This window comes from Onychomys torridus, chromosome 4 (genome assembly GCF_903995425.1).
Source record: "Onychomys torridus chromosome 4, mOncTor1.1, whole genome shotgun sequence".
NCBI classification, from domain to species: Eukaryota; Metazoa; Chordata; class Mammalia; order Rodentia; family Cricetidae; genus Onychomys; species Onychomys torridus.
Window position 1 is genome coordinate 102,203,785 of NC_050446.1, and position 16,770 is coordinate 102,220,554.

General features: G+C 44.6%; 1 protein-coding gene across 1 annotated transcript in view; it reads left to right on the top strand.

Moving 5' to 3' along the window:
• The window catches only part of Acoxl (acyl-CoA oxidase like), a 270,827-nt gene that overhangs the window by 15,519 nt on the left and 238,538 nt on the right, over positions 1–16,770 (top strand). The window contains 5 exon segments of the mRNA XM_036185521.1: positions 955–1,053; positions 6,885–6,999; positions 7,633–7,719; positions 9,865–9,937; positions 12,212–12,344. Coding sequence (XP_036041414.1) covers positions 955–1,053; positions 6,885–6,999; positions 7,633–7,719; positions 9,865–9,937; positions 12,212–12,344 — 507 coding nt within the window.

Sequence of the window (16,770 nt, forward strand, 5' to 3'; positions counted from 1 at the left end):
TTACACATGGAGGCTTATTCTTAATTATAAATGCCCAGCTTTAGCTTGCCAGTTTCCCTTAACTTTAAATTATCCCACCTACCTTTTGCTTCTGGGCTTTTCCTGTTCTCTTACTTCTATAAATTTTACTCTTACTGTGTTGCTTGCTGTGTAGCTGGGTGACTGGCCCCTGATGTTCTCTTCCTTCACTGGCTCCTTCTTTTTCTTCTCTCTTCCCAGATTTCTCCTTCTATTTATTCTTGCTGCCTGCCAGCCCTGCCTATCTTTTCTTCTGCCTTGCTATTGGCTGTTCAATTCTTTCATAGACCATCAGGTGTTTTAGACAGTCACTGTAACACAGCTTCACAGAGTTAAAGAAATACAACATAAACAAAAGTAACACACTTTAAAATAATATTCTCCAATGTTAGTAGGTAGCTTTTTCCATGGAGATTTTTAAAAATTCATAGTACTTTTGTGTGAGTGTGTGTTTGATTAAAAAAAAAAAACAGAAATAGAATCTGCAAAAATTTGTTCTAAATGAGAGTTTCAAGACTCTTTTTAAATATTATTCTACATCTGTCATATTCTTTTTTTAAGATTAATAAAAATTTATGTCTATGGATATTTTGCCTGAATGTATGTTTATACACCACATGAGTGGTGCCTTCAGAGGCCAGAAGAGGATGTTGGATCCTCTGGAACTAGAGTTACAGATGGTTGTAAGCTATTATAAGTGCTGGGCACTGAACTCAGGTCCTCTGCAAAAGCAACAAGTGCCCTAAACCCCTGAGCCAGCCATCTTTCCAGCCTCACCTGTCATCTTCCCAAACTCATAATAGATGTCAACAAAATAATTTTTATGGTCGTCTCCAGCTCTCTTCTCCTTTTCTTGTAATGTTGTTAATGGCCTGAGATGTTTAGTTAGAGCTTGTCCGACCAGCTAACTTTCTTTTAATATCTCCTGAACTTCAGGAGCAGACGTATACTGGGATGTTCGCAATGACAGAGAAGGGCCACGGGAGCAATGTGAGAGGGATCCAGACCGAGGCCTCCTTTGACCTTGACAATCAGGTGAAGAATCTGTTTCCTGTTTCATGGTTCACTGCAACAGGGGACCTGTACAGACCTTCCCATCTTCCTGAGCTGGGGTTCACACCCTCAACATGTGCTGCCAGGCTTCACACCCTCGGCATGCGCTCTGGTTGAGAAGTTGAGGCTCAGAACAGCACCTGGTTGTTTTAGAGATGGACATGAGCTCAGCCTTTGAGAACAATGCCAGCCTACACTCACACACTTCCTGCCACCAAAGGGACACGGCTCTGTACATGTACTCTTTGGTGATTCCCTTGAAACGTTTCCATGGGAATAGCACTAGCCATATTGTTGCCCTTTCCAACAGGAAAGGAGAGGTCTTTGCTGTTTCTGCACAAGGCAGCACATCCAGAGCTGAGGTTTCCTGATCAGGAGATAAGTCCTCTATGCTGTCACAGTTGTCCCTCAATATTCATGGGCTATCATGGCTTCTAGGAGCCTCTGATAATTCTAAAATACACAGATGCTCAATTTCCTCATATAAATAGGACCTTCCACATTCTCCTGTATACTTTACATCATTTTTGATGATTTCTAATACCTAACATAATGCTGATGCTATGTATCTGTTAAACTGTATCATTTAGGGAATGATGATAAGAAAACAATGTTTGTAGGTAGTCAGTATAAATGTAATTAAAATATATCTCAATGCATAGTTGATTGAATCCAGTGATGTGGGATTCATGTGGATAGAGGGCCAATTAATTGTATTATGCAGTGTTCTTTTTGTGTATGTTTGTGTGTGTTAGTTTGAATGTAATTGGCCCTCATAAGCTCATAGGGAGTGGTACTATTAGGAGGTGGTCTCGTTGAAGTAGGGTTGGCTTTGATGGAGGAAGTGTGTCACTGTGAGGGCTGGCTTTGAGGTCTTCTATGCTCAAGCTACATCTAATGTCTCAGTCCACTTCCTGTTGCCTTTGGATCAAGATGTAGAATTCTCAGCTCCTTCTCCAGCACCATGTTTGCCTGCATGCCACCATGCCCCACCATGATGCTAATGGACTGAATCTTTGAACTATAAACCACCCCAATTAAATCTTTTCCTTTATAAGAGATGCCATGATCATGGTATCTCTTTACAACAACAGAAACCCTAACTAAGATATGGTGTGAGTGTATGTGTGGTATATGTGCACACATGTGCACCCATGCCCAAGCATATGGAGGCCAGAAGAGGTAGAGTGCCCTGCTCTACCACTCTCCACCTTATTCCCTGGAGATAGGGTCCCCCACTGAATGTGGATGGAGCTAGGCCAGCAGCCAGCATGCCCTAGTGATACTGCTGTTTCTGTCCAGCACAGCATGGGGTCACAGCCATGTAGGGCCACACCTGGCTTTCCCCCTGGGTCCTGGGTGTTTAAACTCAGGTCCTCTTGCTTGAGCAGCAAGTGTCCTTCCCACTGAGTCCTCTCCCAGCCCCTGTACAGTGATCTTAACCATGATGCACACGGGTTTTCCTTGACAACCTGGAGGCACCACCGTCACTTTTTCTAATTTTTATTCATTTTGTTCTTTCATTTCTCCTTTCTTTGCTATCCTTCCTTTCCCTTCCATTTAAAATAGTTGTGTGTGTGTGTGTGTGTGTGTGTGTGTGTGTGTGTGTGTGTCATAGCATGTATGTGGAGCTCAGAGGACAACTTGTTGGATTCAGTTCTCTCCTTCCACCATGTGGGATTGAACTTGGGTCTTCAGGCTTGGTGGCAAGTGCTTCTACCCACTGAGCCTTGTCACTGGCCCTCTTTTCCATTCTTATTCATGAAAGAAACATGTTGGTCAAGACCTTCTCATTTGGTGTCTTGCTCCTTAATGGACCCCAGCCAGAGCAAGGTGGAAGCTCTCCACTATTGGACTTCCCCACCCCACCCCCTACTGCCCTTGCCGGATAAAGAAAGCCACTGTTGATTTATCTTACCCTCTTGTGTGGTTTCTTATTTGGTACTGGGTATGCCTAAGGACTAAGAAGGAGCGATTGTTTGTGAGCGGGGTGGGGAGGGGCGGCACACTGGTGTCTGTGTTCTAGTCTTCCACTTTCTGTGAGTTGGCCATTCTGAATCAGGACTTTTTGAGAGTAAGGTGTTTTTTTTTGGCTGGTGAATCCTCATCAGATGAGTGGCTGTGTTTAGAATGTCATCTTCAGGTGACAGATGTCTTAGAGACTGGTTTTTCCCTGCCCTGATGTTCTTTCTCTACAGCAGTCAATGATGTCCTTGGTCATAGGGTGAGCAAGGGTTGTGCCCTGCCCTGCCGTTCCAGCTTCTTCTCTATGGTGTGAGCATTCCTTCGTATGAACGCTCCCTTTAAAGAGGTTAAGCGGTTTCTGTTAGTTGAGAATTCAAGTGGTAGGAGGCCCTTAGCTAAGCAATGAGACAACCAGCCAATGAAACATTATTGTCCCTATTTTACAGACGGAGAAACTGAGGCTCACAGAGGTTAGGAACCTGACTCTAGTGATAGAGTTAATGAGGAGTCTTGGGTTGAAATGGAACTGCTTTAAGAGTATGGCTCCCAGCCAAGTGATGCTGATATCCTGTGGGTTTTGGCTGGCCTCTTTTTTTTTTTTTTTTTTAATTCTTTCCCCAAACTGTGACATTGAGGTGACCTTGCAGTCATTACTGTGAAGGAAAAACCACCCACAATTCTTACTTGTTTCTTCTTACTATTTTTTTTTCAACAAAAAATAATTTCTTGCATTGGTCCCATTGTCCCCAAACAGTGTAAATGAGTTTGTCACCTGGTGGGTCTCCTCAGCTGCCTCTTTCTGACAGGGGAGTTGCAGATGAGGAGAATGGTGAGCATGGTCTCTCCAGTGGGTGGGAGAGAGAACAAGTCAGTCATAACCTTCTGCCGGGAGGGGAAGCAGGATGGTGGTGTGTGTGTGTGTGTGGAGGGGAACACTAACACAGCAGGGGCTTTCTCCCTTGGATTCATGTTTCTCCTTCATTTGCCCTTGAAAGTCGGGTAGCATATCAAATGAGCCCTCCCTTACTTTTTTTGTTTGTTTGTTTTTTGGTTCTTCTGTTTTCACTTGTAGGGGAATAGACTAGCTAGTGGTATGGTTAGCTGTGAGATAAGAGTTTTATTTTCATACTCTATGCTAACTAGCCAAAATAAATGAGGTTATGGCCAAAGCTTTTTAATTTTTATTATTTTATTTTACATTTTGTTTATTTGTTTATTTGTTTGTTTTTATTGTGTGGGTGCACTCACACATGCGTACACATGCATGTACCACAGCACTCATGGGGAGGTCAGAGAACACTTTGCAGGAGTCTGTTCTCTCCTTTCTACCGTATGGGTTCCAGGAATTAAATTCAGGTCACGGGGCTTTGAGACAAATGCCTTTAATGACTGAGTCATCTCACTGGCCCCTTTTCACTCGGAAAGATTCACTATTTATTTTACATATGTACGTGTGTGGGGGACGTGTGCAGTGTGAGTGCAGGTAACCTCAAAGCCCAGGGATGTGGGTTCTCCTGGAGCAGGAGTTACAGACAGTTGTGAGCGGCCTGACAGGGAGGGGTGCTCCGTTGTAAGAGCGTGCATGAGCGGTGCATGCTCCTCACCATGAGCGGTGCATGCTCCTCACCACGGAGTCATCTCTCTAGTCCTCTACTTCCCTATTTATTTTATTTTATTTTTTTACATCCTAGTGTTTGCAACTTTGACCATTTTGTTGGTCTTCAGCAAGTAATCATAATTGTAAGCAGCACACATGCTGGGCATTGTTTAGATTACAGTTTCAACTCCAGCCTTGTGGCTGATACAAACTTTCCACATCAAGCCTCTTGCCAGCAGTGACAAACCTCTTCCTGGGGGTGTATTTGATGGGTACAGGACTGGTGGCCTCCCTCCCACCTTCTCCCCTGGCAGCCCCGTGTCTCCAGGGCTCTTTTCTGCCTCCTGACTGGTGCACACAGGTTGTTTATCATTCTTGCCCATCGCATGCAACCTTGAGTTACTCCCTCTTTCAGAAGCCCTGGCTGGCCAGATAAGCCAAGGGCACTCTCAAGAGATTTCTCAACTCGTCCATGTGTTTTTCTGAAAAGCCCCTGCACATGTTAAAGGTTTTCCTGTACAAACTGATGTCAGAGATTGTTGTCTTAGGCCTCAAGACTGTATTTCTTGGCCCGATGGGAAAGCACAGTCTATACACTTTATAATCTGAAATCTGAGATAATCCTTGTGTGACCAAGAGCATGTTGGTTTAGCTGAATCATGTCTTCGACATTGTCAACTCCAATTAAATGGCCAGTTCAGCTTTCTGCCATTTCCTCTGGGCCCCTGACCTGTCATAGGTACCCTGTACTCAGTGCTAGCAGTATGGACAGTATCTGCTTGGTAAGAAGTTTTAGGGTAACCCATGTGGTGAGCAAGACTGGGGAGATCTGAGCCTCGATGGCAATATTTCCACTGGTATTGGTTTCCAGACAGTAGGAAAGAGAAGCCTGGGATGGAGCAGAGACTGGAAACAAACTCTGCATGCTGTCCCTGTTTCTTCAGGCCAGGGTTAGTTTCAGGGTCTTTGGAGCTGGAATCCTTGGCTCTTACTGAGACAAACTGCATGAAGCATTCTAAGATTTCCTCAGAAGACTGAGGTTCCTTTACAGGTGTTTCTGTTCCAAGGGCTTGGGCACATGACTCTAGTATGGGACCTTGGGGACTTTATTGTATTCACTGACTAGTGAGATGTTTGCAACAGGTTCTGAGACAACCAGCCAAAGGCTTTGATGGGTGTTTTCTTTTCCTTTAAAAAAATCAAAATTAAAATTATTTTGGGGTGATATGCTAAGCAGTGATAGGAATAGCTCACAGGTACCTGTTTTGCTTGTAGCCAAGTACAGGGCTTTGGCCTTTTGATGAGTTGGTTGTCATTTAAACAAAGTTCTTATCCTGGCTGAAGGCTGGGCAGGCCTGTGCAATAGTGGAAGGCATGAGAACTCAGTTTACCCAGAAGGGGAAGACAAAATGAAACATACATTTGTGTACTCGGGAACAAACCATCCAGGGCCCTGGATCTCTGGGCTGTTTCCTCTTTTCACGGGCACCTCATAGGTGAGGTGTTTGAGGGTGAGGGGTGTGTGGAGAGCTAAGTGCCTCTGTGTGTGTGTGTGTGTGTGTGTGTGTGTGTGTGTGTGTGTGTGTGTGTGTGAAAGCGAGAGATGGGAATTAAGTATTCAACTACTGAGCTATCACCCTATCCCTTTATTTTTATTTCGAGAAAAAGCTTTGCTAGGTTGCCTAGGCTGCCCTTAAACTCACTGTGAGGTCCAGGCAGTCCTTGAATGTGTAGACTTCTTGCCTCAGCCTCCTAAGTAGCTGGGGTTGGGGCCTGTGCCATCACATCTAGCTCTTGTAGAGGTTTTGGTGTTGGGTTCTTTAAAAGCAGAATCCTCAGTATGAGGTAGTTGGATGAGAGGAATTGATAACTGAAGGAATAGTTAACACATTGAAACCTGGCAGACAAAGAAGATGGCACACATCAGCCTGTCACTGTCAAAGACAGAGTCGGGGAATAAATGAGTGAATGAATGAATGAATGAATGAATGAATAAAAATTGGCCCACTTATTTTTCTGATTGAATTATGCACCAAAAAGGAAAACTCACTTTAATTTCCTTCAAAGCAAAGGTGGAGGCCAAGGCCATTCACAGAGTGACAGAGCAACACAAAGTTAAGACAGTGGCTTTCTAGGAGCCTCTGAGTCTTCTTTACATTGCAGATCTGTCTTACAGTATCCATTGTGTTGAGCTAGGGGTTGAAATGAGCCACATGGAGGCAAATATTCAGTGCCTTACTCTTCTGTGTAGGAGTTTGTGATTGACACGCCGTGTGAAGATGCCCAGAAGATGTACATTGGCAACGCCATGCACGGGAACTATGCTGCCGTCTTTGCCCAACTCATCATTGAGGGAAGGTCTCAAGGTTTGTTGCCAACATGAAAGACTGGAAGAATTCTCTTTGCTATTGCTGTTTTCCCATCAGTCAGTTCTTTACACGGAAAACATGCTTCCCAGGGCCAGCTTTGCCTTGTAAAAACATGCACTGCTAACTTAATCTTCTATGTAAAGGTGATGATCAAACATGCTGACATAGTCACTGTCAGGTGCAGTGCTTAGAAATTAGTGGATTTGGAGAGTAAAATAATGTCACATTGCTCCAGAGAAGACATGAAGTTTCATTCTTTTATTTTTATTTTTTGAGACAAGGTTTCACTGGGTAGCCTTGGCTATTCTAGAACTCTCTATTAGACCAGGCTAGCCTTAAATTTACAGAGATCTACCTGCCTCTGCTTCCCAAATGTTGGGATTAACGACACATGCCACCACACCCAGCTTGAAGGTTTATTCTTTACAAGGGGGAGTCTAAGGCCAGGTATAGTAACTTACTCCTATAATTCCGACAGTTGGGAGGTGGAGGCAGGAGGATTAACTTTAATTAGAGGCCACCTTGGCCTATATGATGAGTTTTAGGCCATCTAAGATTACATATCTAGACTTTGTCTCAAAAACAGTGAAAAGGGAGACCAATAAGTGCCTGTCTCTCTGCCTTCCTTAGGGCCCCACTGTTTCATCGTTCCTATCAGGGATGAAAATGGAAACTTGTATCCAGGAGTGACAGCCATTGATATGATGCATAAAGAAGGTGAGTCCTCAGGTGACCCTCCTCTGTCTTTATTTGTGCCTCCTGTGGGTTCGTTCTCCAGCCCCCACCACAGCCAAGGAGGATCTAACCACTTTCACCACGAGGAAACCATGGCGGAGGACCGAACTGCCAGGGGACCATGCATTGATGCTGTTATCTCCGAGCTTCTCGGTTTCTTAGTAACAAAGATGCTTTGTCTCCAAAGGGTGTTTCAACTTCTCTCTTCTTAGACTTAGGGCAGGCTGCTGCTCTCTGGGGACTCTTCACCTCCAGATTGATGTTAGTGTCCAGTCAGCCCTTGGTGAGCCTTGAGGACTGACTCAGGTCATCTGTTACAGGCCTGAGATGAGAGAACTGCCAGGGTTGACTCTTTCTGATGGGGGCAATGGAAGGTTCTGGTCCAGGACTCTTACCTCAGCTTGTGAATGCCATCTTCACATGAGCATGTCGTCTTCCTGTGCACACATCTGTGGTGATATTGTGTTCCCCAAAATATTGTGCATCCTAATAAACTAATCTGGGATCAGAAAACAGAACAGCCACTAGATACAGAGGCTAGAAAATGGTGGCACTCACACCTTTAATCCTAGCCTTCTGGAGGCAGAGATCCATCCAGATCTCTGTGAGTTCAAGGCCACACTGGGTATAGCCAGGCATGGTGACTCATGCCTTTAATCCCAGGAAGTGATGGCAGAAAGCAGAACGGTATATAAGGTGTGAGGACTAGGAACTAGAGCTGGTTAAGCTTTTAGGTTTTTGAGCAACAGTTCAGCGGATATCCATTTGGATGAGGACTCAGAAGCTTCCAGTCTGAGGAAACAAGATCAGCTGAGGAACTGGCAAGGTGAGGTAGCTGTGGCTTGTTCTGCTTTTCTGATCTTCCAGCATTCACCCCAATACATTGCTCCAGGTTTATTTTCATTAATGAGACCTTTTAAGATGCATGCTACACACATCTGTCTCCAGGTTTCTCCTTCTTAGAAGGACTCCTATCATTTGTATTAGGGCCCACCTTAATGACCTCATTTTAACCTGGTTGACTCTGTAATGCCTCTATTTCCAAACAAGTTTGCGTTACAGATATAGGGCGTAGGACTTCAGTCCACAAATGGGATCTACAATCTACAGTTCATCCCATGGTACTCAGTGAGACCAGGTTTCCAAGGTGGATCCAGCTAAAGGAAGGGATATAGGAGATAAGGATAAAAGAGAGAAGAAAGAGAGGAAGAGATAAGGAAGTCACATGGGACAGTGGAGGAGTGAACTCATCCTTCCCTTAGTATGGCAAGCACTGCTGCTAGACATGGTCCCTGAAGGTCCCTGGAGTCAAGTGCCGCTGAGAGCAGAGGGACAGGCCAGTGCTTATGAAGTCATGCCACATGTTGAAAACATTGGCAGCTGCGGAAGGACTGCATTGCTTTTCTGTGTCTTCTGTCATTCACTTTCACCGGTTCATCCTGCGCCTGAGGAGGAATCTCAGACAGGGAGGAAGCAGGAGCTATGTTGGGACAGGCTGACTTCCGTCTGCAGGGTGCCATGCTTTCTCTTACCTGGACACTCCCTTTTAACCTTTATCTACTCATTTGGCTTTATATTTGATTTTGTGTGGATGAGTGTTTTGCCGGCATGCCCACGCACTGCCGCCTGTGTGCTTGGTGCTCAGGGAGGTCAGAAGGAAGCGTCACAGTCCCTTGGAACTGGGATTGCTTGTGGTTGTGAGCCACCCTGTGGGTTCTCAGAACTGAGCCTGGGTCTTCTGCAAGAACAACAAGTGCTCTTAACCACTGAGATGTCTCCTCAGGCCCTGAACTTTTCCTTTTACTAATGTTTGCTGCAGGGGAGGGAAATGTGCCCTATCAGACCTTGAACCTGAGTCCTTAGCACACTGTGGGGCTGCAAACAAGGAAAACCACATCACTGTCTTCCGGTCTTCTTCAGGGTGGGGGTTGGGGATGGGCCAGGTGTGTCTGAGCTAGGGCCCAGAGAACAAACTGACAGAATCATTACTATGCCCCCTAACAAAAGAGCACCTGCCCTCCTGGAAATGTTTAAGGTTTATGTTTTAGGCCCAGAAGTAGCTGAGGCCATCTTTGGAATGTTACATAGCTTTTCCTTGCATCTACAGTTTTTACTCTGTTCCCCCAGGAATGAATGGTGTGGATAATGGAATTTTGATATTTGACAAGGTTCGGATCCCAAGAGAGAACCTGCTGGATAAGTGAGTAGTTTTCTCCTTAAGGTCTATGTAGATAATGTACTTGTTCTCTCACATGAGGCCTCTAGTTTCGGGGTCTCACAGACTGCAGGACCAAGTAGTCTTCCCCCAGGTGTTTCCACAACTAACTGGAAAAGGTAAATAAGCAAATAGAGAAAAATCTAAATGCTCCAACGTAACAGTGCTCAGACATAATGATTGTTATGGGAGACTTTTCTCTGCACCAATATGTCTGAAAAAAGAGGCCTACATTAGAATTTTAACATAGAAGATCTGCTTAGAGATTCTGTTCTTGGATGAACTTGTAATTTCCATCTAACATTGCATATCAAATGTGCCATAGTACTATGCTAAATAGTCAATGAATTATGTACCCAGTCCCTTTTTGTTGGGCATTTAGCTTCTTTTTATTTTAGCAATTATGAATAAACTGATGTGTGCTACTTGCTTCCCCTGTGGGTATGAAAAGTTAAGATACCACCTTTTAACCATAATCAAAATACACTGTGTACATGCATGAAATTATCAAAGAATAAATAAAAAATATTATATTAAAAACAATACTTTTCAGCAGGGGAGGTTGTTGAAACCACTGTCAGCTGGAGGGAAGATGCCCAGGTGTCCACCTGGCAGTCAAGGTGAATCAAACAGTGAGGTGGAGGGTTCTTTATCTGGATGACAGTCAGTGTTAAAGACACTTTTTGCAGATTCTAGGACATGCAAGCTACCTCAGTGCCTCAGCTGTGTTTCCTGTGAACTGTACATCCTGAGCCACAGCTGAACTTAAATCACTGGTAGAGCCAGCAATCTGGGTATAAATTAATTGCCTTTTTACCTCACAGTGGATTTTCTCCTTTACTTATCCTTGCTACTTACAAGTTCTTGTCAACAAGTAAATGTGGTCAGCTACAAAAGTCAAAGAAAATTGCGCGGGAAACCAACTTAGAATGGGCCAAATTCTCTTTGTCTCCCACCCCATGTGAACTGGTGGTAAATAGAACAGAAACAACAAAGACATCTTTACAGATGTCCTGAAAAATCCCAGCATCCACCAGTGCTTGTGAAAGTGGGTCTGAGGCCCACCAGCCTTTCCTGGAGGGGCCTGTCCATTTCCTAGGCTCTTTGTTAGCATCACCCACTCTGGAGGATGGAAGAGGGAAGGAAAGTCACAATTGGCAGCTCCCATATTCCATCATACTAATCAGATCCAGCCACAGAAGACCACTGGCCAATGGGAAGGGCTCACCAATGCACTAGAGATTAGAAAGTCAGATTCAGTGAGAAAGAAGAATGATTGTAGGCTTGTGTTGTTTGTAGATAATACATCACTTTGATGAGCAGGATTTGATTTATAATATTATTTCATTACCATTTAAGTTGTCCCCCAAACTACAGAATATTGGCTGCATGAGATTTTAAAGGAGTAGTCTTCTGGAGTCTTGGTTCAACATGTGATTAGAAAGTGAACCAGTTAATAGATGTAAATAAATGATTCAATACAGTCTCTCTAAAAATTTTCACCTGCTATTTTCAATTTTGAAGAAATTAATAAATTCACCTTAACATTTATATGTAAGTATAGGAAACCCAGAATAAAGAAAACCATCTTTATAAAGAACAAAGTGGGAGGACTCATACTTGGAATCTGAAAGCTTTGACCAAGCTGTGGTAATCTAGATTGTATGGCATTAGCATAAGGGTAGGCTTATGGACAATGGAATAGAATAGTCTACAAATAAATCCTCTTGTGTATTGACAATTATATATTTTATTCCCCCTGATGCAATGAGTAGGATTATCCATAAGTGTAAGAAAGTTGGTTGCCTAGGACTGGAGGGAGGAGAATATAAAGACTGACTGTAAATTGTGTGGGGTTTCTCTTAGATTGATGAAAATTTTGGAGTTGAGGAGTAATAATGATTGTGAACATCCTAAATCCCACCAAATCCAAATGTTGAAACAGGTGAATTTTATGGGATGTTGATTGTTTTAAGGAGGCAAGTCAGTGTGTGTTTGCACATTCAGGCACTGGCTTTGGTTGATGGTGCTGGTCTTCCTCCTCTTCCTTTGTGGGAGTTGCTCCTGCACTGCAGGCTGGCAGTGGCAGAGAACCTTTCCCTAGTCAAGGCCTTCCCAGCATTTCCTTTGAGAAGCTCCCAGAATTCCCATTTCTGCGTTTACATGGGAGTCACATGATTTCAATTTTAGTGGTGCCATACTTTCTTTTGTCTTAAACTCCATCTTCTTTTTCCATCCTGCTTTCCTACATCCTCACAGGTTTGGTTCTGTGACCCCAGATGGACAGTACCATTCACCCATTCAAAGCAAGAGTGCAAGATTCAACGCAATGCTGGCAACGCTGACCCCCTCAAGATTAGCAGTGACTTTCAAGGCAATGGGCAGCATGAAGGTAGTAGGCTCTGATTCTAATTAAGTTCACTGCTTCTTGTTTCCAGGATGAGTAACAGCATTAGGTGCTAAGGTTCTCAAGCCTTATATGGGGCCAGAGATATTCATTATATGCTGAGGGAGGCAGACTGACCGTGAATACAGAACATTTCTGCATCCTCAAAACTATATTCCATCTAGCTGTATCTCAGATGTGTGTTGCTAGGCATAGTTGGAGAAGCAGCAGAATCACAAAAGGTGGCCCAGAGAGATGGTCTTATTTAAGATGTGTGTGTCTGCTAGAAAGCAATTAAGCATTAACTCACACAGGAAGGTCATTATTTCTTTGCTTAGTTCATTGATGCGTATTGCTCTACACATGCTATTTGGGTGTGACAATTACCATCACAGGTTAGAGTCCACAAGTCCAGATTTTTGAAGCTGTCTGGGTTTCCCCATCCCCTTCCCTCCTGTGCATTGCTTTGGGTAGAGCCTAGAGAGAGGAAAGCTCTGGAAGTCTCCTTCTCTCTTTCTGTGGCTCCATTGTGTTTTGTTCTTTGGGCTTTCTTAGTCTCTGCATGAGGGAAAATTCTGCTTTGAGCTCCACTGAGTTTGGCGAAGCTGGGAGAAAACTGTAGACTCCCCAGTAGTGTGTATTTGTGGCTTGAATCCAGTGTTTCCACCACGAAGGGAGAAATTTCATTCATCTGACTCCAGGCTTGACACTGGTCTGTGGATGACTGAACAGCATAAAATCCACTCTTACTCACCTTTTGCAGGGTCTGCTGTGTTCCCTGGGGCACTCTGTCCTGACCCCAGCTGCTCTGAATGGTGCTCCTTTTGTGGGTGGACATAGCTCTCACACTGTGAACCCAAATGCTCAGGACTGAGGCCATGATCTGACACCCTGTGCTCAAGCTTGCTCTGTGATGGCTCTTAGGTAAGACTAGGTGTCTGTTTTGAAGTCTCGAATCACCAGTCCCTTGGCTAGTCCCTTATCAGCACCATCTGACACGGGAGACCTCAGGAGAACTTTGTGATGAGGCACTGGCTAGTCAGCATTCAGGTGTTAAGAAAATGGACGAGCAGAAATAGAAAGCCGATCCAGGGTTGAGTTGGAGTATAAGGGGAACGTCTGTGTACTATCTCTCCTATTCCTGGAAGTCTTCCAACAACCACTACTCAGCGATCTTCTGGCAGGATTTCTGGGTGCAGAATAATATGCTGGTTGGCTAATGGCCCCAGAGGCCTCTGGGAAACCCTGCACTGTAGTCAGATTTTTCTTTGGGCTGCCAGCTCACAATAATGACCCAGAAACTTATTATTAATTATGAAAGCTTGACTTTTGGTTTTGACTTGTTTTCAACTAGTTCTTATAGCTTAAATATTTTTTATTAATCTACATTCTACCATGTGACTTTTACCTCTATCCCATTCTGTGTGTCTGATTCTTTCCTTCTGAGTCTCACTGGCCTCTCTGGTGTAATCTGGTCACCTAGATTCCTCCTCCTCCTCTTCCTCTCTCTCCCTGGAAATCCCACCTATCTCTCCTGTCTAGCAATAAATCTTCACACAGTGTACAAATATTCCACAACACTGAACCCTAGACAGATACATGTGGGAGACTAGATGAGGACATCCACACTGCTGCAAGTCTTGTACATGCACCATGTGCATGCCTGGTGCTGGCTGCAGCCAGATGTGGGCTTTAGATCTCTTGGAACCCATGTTACAGATGTGTGTGAGCCATCACATGGGTGCCGGTAACTGAACTTGGGTCTGCTGCAAGAGCAGTAAGTGCTCTTAACTGCAGTACTGTCTCTCCAGCCCTGAGACCTGGTTTTAAATCTCACCCTATCTGTACAATGTGGGGTGGCAGTTCCAGCAGAGGAGACGAATGAGTGATTTTTTTTTTTTTTTTTTTGGTGTGCGTTTTCATTTCCTCTTTTCCTGAACATTATCACAGGGCTAGCATTGATTCCCCTGCACATCTCAAGAGCCACATTTAGATCAGTTCTTTGTGAGTGGTCTGAAATGCATCCTTGGTTTCTGTCAGTGTAGGTATACGATGGTGAGTGTGGGCCCTGAACTCAGGGGACCTGGACTCCAGTCTTATCTCATATGTGTCCAGAAGTGGGCTGTAGGAGAGTCTTTTGTCCTCTCTGAACCTCAGTTTTCACACCAATAAAATGAGACTGATGATGAGGACAGTGAGTGAAGGGCCAAGTGTGCCGAGCTCATGGCCTAGAACAGCAATTCTGTGGTTCAGAGAACTGTTGATAACGTGGTTATTGACACTGCTGCTGCTGCTGCTTACCAGCAAGACCGAAGTTGGCTATGGCAAAGGAATAAATGGTCTTTCCCTTGCCTAGAAAACATGCTTCTGTGGAGGGCAACCTGAAATGTCTAGGTTCCTGGGTGTCTAGAATAAACAACAGAACTAGAATCTTCCACTGGTCTCTTCAACTAGACTTCTTTAGCCAATGGGATTATCCAGGGTGCTAGTCAACTGTCTGTTATTGTGTGTAGGGTTCTGAGACAATTAACTTTGAAAAAGAAAAAGCGTATGGAGTTTGAGGCCACAGTCAGGCATCCCACTGCTGGGACAAAGTAGCTGATGAGAAGCAGAGTGAATGGAGGAAGGGTTCTTTTGGCTCCGCACTTCAAGCATATATGGTCTAACATGATGGGGGCATCATGGCTGCAGGAAATTGAGCTAGCTGGCCACACTGTGTCTGCAGTCAAGAAGCAGAGAGTCAAGAAGTTCAGTTCACTTTCTCACTTTTATTCAGTCCAGGACCCCAACCCATGGACTAGTGTTCATATGCAGAGTATATTGTCCTACCTTAGTTAACTTAGATGATCCCTACAGACACATCCAGAGAGTTGTTTTCTTGGTGTTTCTAAATCCCATCAAGTTGGCAGCCAAGATTAACTGTTCCTGGGGCTGAGCTCATGGTACCTTCTTCAAGGGCACAGCCCTAATAATATTACTTCCTTCTATCAAGCCCTGGATTCTAAAGGCTCCACAGTTTCCCATTAGTACCACAGGTTAGATAGCAAACTGTCAGCACATGGGTTCAGAGGGCAGCATTCGAGATCCCAACTGTAGCACCTAGGCCATGGGGTGGGTGGTGCTTCCAGCCTAGATGGGGTCAGACCTCGTGCACATTGCTGTGTCGCTCACTGAATGGCATTTCCAGTGGCTGTGTAGCTTAGTAAGTGACTCAGAGCCACCCCCCTTGGCAGCTTCTCTTCCCCTGCAGCTCAGACATGTGACGGGTGTTTCCTCGGCTGAAACCTAAGATGCTTCTGTTCCTTCTGCTGTTGCTGATGAATGGAAAATGGACCCTACCCTTCTGCGTGCCTTCTCTATGTATTAGGAAACTGTCACCCAGGCTGCTCACAATGATATTAGCTCAGGGCTGGGCATGCCCAGTCCTTTTAAACTTTGCCCAGATGTCTGACTTTTCATGACTATCTCTCATTTCCGTGACATTCCTCAGTGCATTGGGATTTCTCTCAAAGGTTTGCCACGATAGCCATCCTCTACTTGGTGCCCAAAATGCCATGCTCAATTAAATGATCAACAAGAACAGGAGGAAAAAGAAACTGGGATGCTTGGAGTGTGTGTGTGTGTATGTGTGTGTGTGTGTGTGTGTGTGTGTGTGTGTGTGTTGGAATGGGGGAAGGAGGCTTAAAAGACTTTTGAAGCCTACTTGGGGTAGCTGGGAAGCCTATCCTAGCAAGGAGGGGAGCCGAGGACAACACTGAGTGTGGAGGGTGTGAGCAGACAGGGGTGAGAATGTAAATAGCCAACTTCTTCTTTTGGATTGATTCTGCATGGAGGTAAATGTTTTAGCACAGTGTTGGAGAGTTGAAATCGGTGCCTCTTCTCTCATTAGCTGTCCTTTTAAAGGAAGCATGGTCTTAGTGCTTATTTAGCAGCTTGTGTTGAGTTATTCTTTCTCCAGCGCGCGCGCACACACACACACACACACACACACACACACACACACACACACACACACACACACACACACACTTACACACGGAGAACGGAGGACCAGGACCTGCTCTGTTGCTGAGAAGTCTGGTGGGATGCTGGCTTTAGCCTAGATGATGGGGGGTGAGGGGCACACTCTGTGTGAAGGATGCACTCTCCAGGTCTCCACTATGGAAACTTCCCAGGATTGATCACCAGAGGGCAGCAAATACCAACTTGCAGAATGTTTTCTTGTCATTGTGTGTTTGCTGCGTTGGGTGTCAAGAGTGGCTGGGGATTTTAAGGCTGCCATCAGTTTATTTAGCTTCTTATTGTCACTGTGATCGTGGGGGTGCATTAGCTGTGTGATTGCCAGGCTCAAGATCAAGCTTGTAAATAATCTACGGTTATTTTGAAGACTTTGGAGTATAATTTGACTCATACATGTCTCTTAAAAAAATAA